General features: G+C 37.8%; 1 protein-coding gene across 3 annotated transcripts in view; it reads right to left on the bottom strand.

Annotated features, from left to right (window-relative positions):
* Window positions 1-802: 802 nt before the first annotated feature.
* The window catches only part of GULP1 (GULP, engulfment adaptor PTB domain containing 1), a 322650-nt gene continuing 314094 nt past the window's right edge, over window positions 803-9358 (bottom strand). For all 3 annotated transcript variants that reach the window (XM_006024632.3, XM_025205329.1, XM_025205330.1), the window contains one exon: window positions 803-1819. In XM_006024632.3, coding sequence (XP_006024694.1) covers window positions 1748-1819 — 72 coding nt within the window. In that variant the 3' untranslated portion in view covers window positions 803-1747. The remainder of the gene's footprint in view (window positions 1820-9358) is intronic.

The following is a 9358-nucleotide window of genomic DNA, read 5'->3' as shown; positions in this document are numbered from 1 at the left end:
TTACTGTAATACTGAATAAATGCATTTATTTTCCTGTGTAAACCTTAAGTTAATAAGGTCAACCCAACATTTCATGACCCATAATATGCCACAAAAAGTGGGAGGGGTAAGAAAAAAAATAAGGCAAAAATTTATTTTCCTAATTACTTGTATTTTCAAAGTGGAAATGTAAGGGATTTTTGTTGGGAGGAAATTTTCTTAGTGAAGAGTTTGAGTATTACATACACTCAGCAAAATTATGGAAAAGTATAAAAAAAATTAAGAAACAAGTTCATAACTGAAAGAAAAAACGCACAAAGAAAATATTCATTTATTGCTTATGTTAAAGATTAGTGAAAAGTGTGCATAGACAAGTCAGTAATACACAAACACTCAGCTGCAGACTGTGTGTGTGTGCGCGTGCGCTGGCGCACGCACGTGCGCACGTGAGAGAGAGATTACAAACCATACAACTCTTATTTTCTGATTTACCTGGGCTACTTGTAGGTATTTAAGGAATTATACTATTAACTTTCCTTGCGTAGTTTCTTCTGGCTTCAGTAACAGAAAATATTGAGAAAATACTCTAAAGGTTGCAGTCCTGCAAACACCTGGACACATGGATAACTAGACACGAGTAGTCCACGAGAACACACTGTGGCTGCTCATACATAAAGTTAGATAGATCCCTAAGGCTTGGTACAGACATTCAAAAGGCCTGAAGCAGAATTGATCTAAGTTACAAGGTTTTCTGTAAGTGGTGTAGTTTTGATTGGTAGTGAACAGAACACACATCGGGTGGGGAGGGGGGAATGTTGTAAATCATAGACCATGTTCTGCCATTTTTAAATAAGTCTGTGTGTGCTGAACTTCTGTTCTCTTATGGGTACAGACCAGTTTCTGATCACTTATATGGATAAAAGTCCAATGTCTGTATCTGGCCTAAGAGCATTTTTGCAGGCTCAATACCTTAGTTTTAAGAGAGCAAAATATAGTTGTCATGTAATGAATTCCAAATTACAAATAGTATTCAGTATATGCAACTAGCTTAGCTATAAAATATTTAACCAGAAAGGTATGCAGTGTGTTTCTTTTCATAAAATATGTAATAGGTCTCCTTAATGCATTCATTACACATTAGCTATCACTGGTAATCAAATGGATGGATATATTTCACTTTTTAAAGATGTGAATGTAAGACCTAAAAATCTGACAAATGAAACAGGTTAACAAGAAGATTATCCATACAGTACAGTCAGTGACTGTGTTCAGTAACTGGAATTAATTACATGGCATCCACATTTATCAGTTATGTACAAACTAACTTCCAGTATGTTGTACTTTTTATTCGCTATTTAAAGTATTACTGTATAATAATCACCATATTGAACTGAATTTAAATGGTGGCTTAAGGGGATTTGTTTTAAAGTGTCACCATTTCAAAGAATATGTAACAATTGTATGGAAAGAGGTATTCAAGAGGTTTTAGAAGAACTTCCTCCAACTTAAATCATTAGATATAGCAAATATCTGCTAAAATGTGATAGAAAGAACTACAACAATGTAATTTAATTAATATTTCATATACAAGTGTGATTTTTTTTTTTTTTACATTTGTACAGGAAAAGCTTGAAAGTAAGTTGGAGTTTTACATAAGCAAACCTCACAAGAGTTGAAAAGCAATTTTTGGCACATGGGTAATATTTGTCATTACATGCTCTGAATTAAAAAAGGACCATATAAGAATTTCAGACTTCTGTTCTTGGCATCAGCACCTGCTGTCTAGAGGGTCGAGACAAAATACTGTGCCTTCAAGAGTTAGTCCCATTTTGAACCCCTCCTGTAATAAGACAAGGCATGGTTAATAAAAAGACTGTCTGCAAAGAAAAATATTAAATCCTATAAAAATATTAAATCCTACAAAATCCTACATGCAAGCTTTTAGACGTGTAAGAAGTCTCTATAAACTTCCATGACACCAACTGGGTAAGTACAGTTAAACATATATGTACTTTTATACATGATTAGGGACCAGCATGAACAGTACTAGAACAGAATCTTTTTACTTTGTGCAACAGCGTGACTTGGATTTCAGATGTGTTTCATAAAGTGAATCATGCATATTCAAACACTTGGACATGTTTACATGTAAGGCTGTATTTTAAATGAGTTCTTTTTAATCAGAACAGATAAAGAAGAAAAAAAACCCAGTACAATATCTAAGTATTAGCATATATCACAAACAAGAGAAGGAGTATGAACACAGGGTACACATAGCTGAAACAAAATAAACGATATACAGTGGAAAAAGTGGCTTCAGAATGCAATATACTTTCATTGCATCATTTAGAAGTTGACCAACTAGATAACATTTTTAAGAGCTTCACCACATATATCCTCACTAACATTACATTTCATTTCCCTGGGGACAGAAAATCCTGTGATGTATTAAATGACTGTGAGATTACTACCCCAACAAGTCTCAGTTACTACAGCCATGATGGGCATGCAGCTAAGTAGTTACCTCTTATCTTATATTGAGTCTAAGAAGTGCTGTAATACTGGTTGAAAAGCAATACTTCAGAGTATTGAACATAAGCTGAGACACATTCTCTCTTTCAAGGGATATAGCTAACAAAGTTTACGCTGGTAAATAGTCATGTGCTCCCCCTATTCACAAGGAATAGGAGAGAGAAGTCACTCTGACCCAGGTTACAATTCTGTCTGGGTCTTACATAGGTCACACAAGGGGAAGGGAGTCTTCTGACACCATACTTTACTTCTAATTCATATTAAAGCCAGGCACAATCTGGCCCTAGATTTTTGTAACATGTAGCTTAAACAGAAGAGACCTCAAAATGTGGAAGTCCAAGTTAACACATACTGGATTATGACAATTAACGTGCAATCAGTGTACGAGAGAGAGCAATATTATTGCAGATATTATACAGGTATATTTTTATATGAAGAGAAAAAAGCATTATATTATTTCTGAGTAATAGTATATGGTCAAGTCATTAAAGTTGTATCATAATTCATATTCACCAACAGGAACAATTACAATTTCATAAGCAAACTTAACATTATTATATCCTTCTGAGTACTGAACCACAGGACTATCATTCTCTTAAACCCAGGGTATTGCTCTGTTACCTTTAACTCATTAGATAGCTCCTTACTCAACAAGTGATCCAGGTGACGGCTACACAAAAAGTAAAGTACTATTTATAGTTAGGATTTCAGAACTTGGTCTTAAATTTTTCACTGCGCCAGAAAGTCAAATGTACATGTATTGCATAACTTATGTTCATTCCAAACCTTGCTAAAGCCTATACTAAATCATACAAGTTGCACTGTGTAACATGTAAATGCCAAAGGTAGATGACTTGGTCAGACAAAAAGTAAAGGTTGTCAGGACACTCACATGATTCACAAGAGGTTATCCATTACCATATCAAATTTTAGCATTCGCAGTGGGGGAGGTTTTACAAGTTAATGGTCAGATTTATCCTTACCCTGAGAAACACTTTATGAGTAGTCCTATTTAGGCAAAAGGGACTGTATCTGGAACAAAATAGTAATTAATACTGGGATTTGGACCAAAGTATTTTTCTTTCTAATAGAGAAAGGGTTCTTGTTTTTAATATATGCTCTCTTCATTCTTAAAAAAATGCCAACTCCTTTGCCTTGAATTTTAAACAAGTTACCTTTGAAGGGAGACCAAGCCTGGAATTTTTTAATCTGATAGGCAAAAGTACCATATAAGCAATGCTAGAATGAAAATGCCAAGAGAACTTTAATTCCAGTAGCTCCTGCTATAATGTTGATTTCACTTTTGTCCTAAAAGTAGGAATAACTTGGGGAATGTTGCTTACAAGCAATAAAATGAACAATATATATTTTATAAAACACATACCTCTTACAACACAAACAATTAAGGTTGGTTTAAATCAACCTTATTGTGACTAGATATTAACTCAAGCTACTATTGATATGGTCTCCTAATTGTGCATACTTCAAATTCTCATTAGTGTGTCTAGGATAAATACTATGTCTATGTGGTGAATCAGAAAAATAGATCTATTCATGTTAAAAGCAGCATCACGAATCCAAGCTAGCCTTCATGCTTATCATGAAGCTTGGATCATGCCACATGTTAGAATTTAAAATGCCAGAGTATTTAAATAATTCCACTTGTTATTATTAAGAACTGGAAAATAATACTGAGAGAAATAAAATAGCGTTCATGGCATATAATTATAATGTGTTATGAGATTTTCCAGGCAAAAGTTTGTTTTTTTCCCCCTTTTTTATAGTTGTTTCATACTGAAATCTGATTGTGAGCCAGATACACTGAGATAGTCCATCAACACAAAACAGCTGTAATCCTTGCTTACCCAGCCTTTAACTGACTTTTGCGTGCTACCCTCAGTGCATGCCAGTGGATTTTGGCCATTTTTGTTATGAATTTTACAAAAGTGGCAAAGAAACATTGAGTACAACATTGTTCTGAGGAAACACAGTACTGGTAAATACACACCAAATACAGACCTAGTATAATGGGCATCTTATACAAAGGTAGGTGATTTTGCACAAAATTCCATGTGGATATAATACTTAACATATTTCAGTGAGAACATGTATATAGCCTGAGCCTACATTTTGATCATTAACGTGTAAAACCATCAGTCCATGATTTTTCAGGCTCCTATACATGTACAGGGAGGCTGCTCCAATGCACTGTAATTACAGCACATTGGAGCAGACACAATTAATTACAGGGACCTCCTTATACTAAAGGCGGTCTAAACTCCAGTCTTCAATGAGCCTTTTTCAGAAATGGCAGCCAAGGAAGCCCACTGCAAAGTATATGATTTCCTGGCTCCATTTCTGCACATTTTGGGAAGCATGGTTTCACCGGCAGTCCCCAACCAGTGTGGAGCAGTGCCTGTAGATGCTGCATGTTGTTGCACTCCTTGCTCTAGGTGGCAACCCTCCTTGCCCTTGGCCCATAGCCTTGGTTCCACTAGCAAAACAATGTGAATTGGGCCCTACATTTTTAGGAAATACTTTGTTTTGGATGACTTTCTGACTTTGTAAGACTAATTTTCTTTTAAACTTTATTTTAGGGCTCAAGTCTCTTAACAGTTTTTGATACTCAGAAATAAAAAGCAGCTGTTTTCACTTATTCCTTATGTTTAATCCCAAACAAACTGCTGTTTTCTCATTTATTGCCTGTTGCATTCAGCATGTTTCCCATGTTATACATTTCTAGCCTATTTCATGCCTGATATATTGGGGCTTATTTGTTTTTAACATTCATCTTTGTCTCTCCTTCTGTTCTCCTCCAGGACTTTCTAAATGGTCTTTAATATTCTAAATTAAAAAAACCCAACAATAAAACCAGCCTATTTTCATGTCCTTGCTATGTGAATGGCAAAGAAAAAGCAGTAAATTCCATAGACGATTGGAGGTCAGTCCATTACAATATTTACTCACTATGATATGGTGGATGATTATTAATAAGCCTTTCATCCTGTTACTAAAAAAACAACATTCTGGGCTAAATAAAAATGTTAGTTTAATTGATAGAGGGGTTGCTAATATGTACATATCTACCAGCTTACTTTTCTAAGTAAGATTTTGAAGGTGGCAAATTAAAATATTAATACATTATAGCAAGTGTACATTTAAAATCAGTTTGTGTAAATAGTTATATCTTATTAAAAATATGGCAGTTGAAAGTTATGTTTACATGGGACTGCTAAAACTTACAGGAAGCATATAACCAAAACAATATCAAATACTGCAATCCTTACTAAAGCTAAACTCCCATTGAAGCCATGGAGTAAAAATTAAGAAGGACTCTTGGACCTGACTTAAAATTTGGATGAAAATGACTGAAATCAAAAGTCATGTAAGGACATAACACTTCCATACACACAACTCATGAACACTATAGTATTTTTCATAACTACTTTCTCCCAAAATATTCTCATACATTTTAAATATTTTTTTCATATTCTTCTTCTTGCATTTGACTGTTAGAAATATTTATGTAGTAGATACGAGGGTACTGTATTGTTTAGATCAAAACTTCTTATTACTGGAATACAGTGCATTAAACACTATAACATGAAACAATCTGTCTCATTCAGGGCCTGGTAGGACTTAAGACTCTTTAAAAAAAATTCTACACTTTCCTAAAACTAATAAGATGCTAATTTTAAGAAGAACAAGAAAAATCTATTATTTGTCCCTTCATTACAAAAGATATAGACCAAGTTGCATAAGCTAATCACAGGAGGAGACTGGGCAGAGAGGACATAGTAGGGGGCAGAAAGCAGAGCTGTAGCTTGGGCAGAGGGAAGGAATCAAAGTAGCACTCAGAGAGAAGACAGGGCTAATTTGTGACACACTCGATAAAAAGATTGGCTTGTACTATCACAGAGAATGACTTTATAGGCTAGCAATTAGGGTAGTCACCTGGAAAATGGAATACCTGAATTCCAGTCTCTCCTCCAATGAATATTTAAATTCATACAGAGTAGAATAGCAGGAGAGAGAAAAACTAGGAGTACCTAGTGTACCTTACAACATGATGATGAAGATGGGTGATCTTGATTCAAAAGCCATCAGAGGATAGGGCTGAACCTTTGTCCACCCCACAAACTTTATGAATCAAACACTGAAAAAAAGCTTTACTTTTTTAGCAAACTTGACTTGAATTTACAAATAATATAGGGGTAACCAAGATGGCATAATTATAAAATATATAATGCCTGAAAAAATTCTGTCCAGCTCTACACATAACAGATTTGTGAAGAAAAACTGCAGATGAACTCCCTTATCTTTGTAACTGGGAAGATTCATAGGAAGAGGTGTTCATGTACAGACTACTGGGGGATGAGTTATAGCATTATTTCTTACCTACAGCTCTTGCAAGCAACTCAGAATGATCAAGGCTTGGGTCAGCCTTTCTGGCATACAGTTTATATACAGAGATTTCAAGAAATAATATGCTTAATGTATTGTATATTTATTATGAAAACCATGTTATAATGTGCAACTTCCTTCACCTTTCCCCTCTATAGACTGATAGTCACTTCTGTAATAATAATGTCAGCTAAAGTGGATGGATGCAAATGTACGCTTTGGATTTTCTTTTCTTAGAAATAGAACTATTACAGAAGACAGACTATAGATATATGCTAGGCAATTACTAAATTTTGCATAATATATACTTTACACAAAATACTGCTTGCTTTTAATTTTAATATGGACAGTTTTTGTTGCAAAACAGACATGCTAGCACAGTGTATTGAAATAATTTGTTTTAGGAAAGATGCTGCGAAAGGCACGTGCTTCTTACTGATGTGTTTGGCTTTTGAACAAAGCACCATGGCTGTGGATTTCTTCTTACATACACTGTTAAAGTTAAGGCAGTCATTTTACCAGCTCTAGAACTCACTTCCTAATTTGTCTGAATCGCTGACCCTCAGGATACATAGCAGTGGCTATCTCTAGGCTTTGGACTATTCCATAATGTATCTGCGTTCACATCAGGGCATTTCTCTAAATAAGCAAATTACATATCCTGCTCTACCTTTAACCTCCAAACTGATTTGATACAAAACCCCATGTTCAGAGAATTTTTATAACCAATGGGTGCAAATACACATACACTTTACTGTGGAGTTGACTAATTAGCTTTGCAGTAAAGCATCACAGTCTACACATGCCCTGGTATTAGGGGACATTAAACTAATGAACTCTGCCGTTGGATAGTAATGTTGGGGACAGTACTACTCCACGGTACAGTACTTTACTGCACTGAAACACATGTGTAGACACTGACCAGGTGTGATAAATACACCTAGTCAGGCCAGTCAGTCAGGGGCCAGACCCCCAGGGCCTACCAGCCCCTCTGCCAACCTCCACTGATTCCTGGAGCCCAGAGCTGACCTCCCTGGCTCCCCTGCCAGCCCAGTGCTGCTCTGCCCCTGGTGAAAACTGCTGCAGTTCTGTGCACATGTGAAGATACTGCATCCAGGAGCAGCTGACTCTGGTGTGAACTGCGTTGGTGTTTATCATGGTGCCTTAATGGCACGTGTAGGTTCAAACAAGCATGGACATTTGTTTCCTTTAGGGAAAAATAGCAGCAGCACACCTTGTGCCACTACTACTTGTCTCTGGGGAACACCCATGCCACGCACCCTCTGGCCTATGGCAAGTTACTCTGAGTGGGGTATGGGAGGCTAGGGCCTAAAACTGTGCTGGCCCCAGCAGCCTTACCTGGAGTTCTGGAGGCCTTCAGGTCCTGCAGCCATGGCAAGAAGCCTGGCTGGCAGCCGGAGAAAGGCTCTGACGGGCCAGGACCTGGTTTTGGGTGGTGCATGCTGCCACCATATGTCTTGCCTTGCTTTTTTTCGGCATGGGTTTTTTTGACCTAGAGATCTTCGCATGGGAAACACGTACATGTGCAGTGTGTGGTGATGCAGATGGGCCTGCAGAGCCACATAGCGCATGTCCGCACTCATCTGGGCACAGCCAATGAGTGCATCTACACATGTGCTTTACTGTGGAATTGACTAATTAGCTCCACAGTAAAGCATCACCATCTACATATACGCTGGTATTTGGGCGTACTAAATTAATTAACCCTGCCATAAAATAGTACTGCCCCCAGAAGTACTATCTTACAGTAGAGTCTTTTAGTAGGTTGCAATTTATGTGTTGATGCTGTGAGACTGCAGCAGTTTGAACTGGGGTGCAGCAGCCCTGGGTTGGGGGGTCAGCCACATGGCTCCACACTTTGGGCACACTCATGCCCCAGCCAGCCCCTCTCCCACCTCAGACTGCCTCCCAGCACCCAGGGCTCATACCCCAAGCCTGCTGCTTGCCCAGGGCTGCTCCACCCAAGCTCAAACTGCTGCAGTCCAAGCACATGTGAGGACACTGTGCCCAAGAGCAGCTGACTCTGGTGTGAACTGCACCAGAGTTTACTGAGGTGCACTAATTGCATATGTAGATGCACCCAATGGAAGCATAAAATTCCAGCAAAGTTTCCATACAAAGGAAACGGTTGCCATATGCAGGGCTTGTTTGCACTGATTACAAAGCCCTGTTTTTTACTTTATGATAATGGTGGATCCTGGTATTCTCCGATAAAGAATTGCAAAGTGTCGTGAATCAGAGCAGCAGCCGGCAGCCGCCTGACTCACACCGGAGTGTTTAGATTTAGAGTTCGGCAGGCGGGTAGTGATGGATGGGGTGGAATTAACCAGGCACAGACGCGTGTAGGTTACAGGAGTTTGTTTACTTACGTCGCCTAGATAGTGATGGACGACGCAGGCGAGCCTTTGTTCCGTTACAGCTT

The sequence above is a fragment of the Alligator sinensis genome, unplaced genomic scaffold, assembly GCF_000455745.1.
Source record: "Alligator sinensis unplaced genomic scaffold, ASM45574v1 scaffold67_1, whole genome shotgun sequence".
NCBI classification, from domain to species: Eukaryota; Metazoa; Chordata; order Crocodylia; family Alligatoridae; genus Alligator; species Alligator sinensis.
The sequence above is the reverse complement of the archived record's forward strand: the minus strand, read 5'-3'. Positions and strand labels throughout refer to the sequence as shown.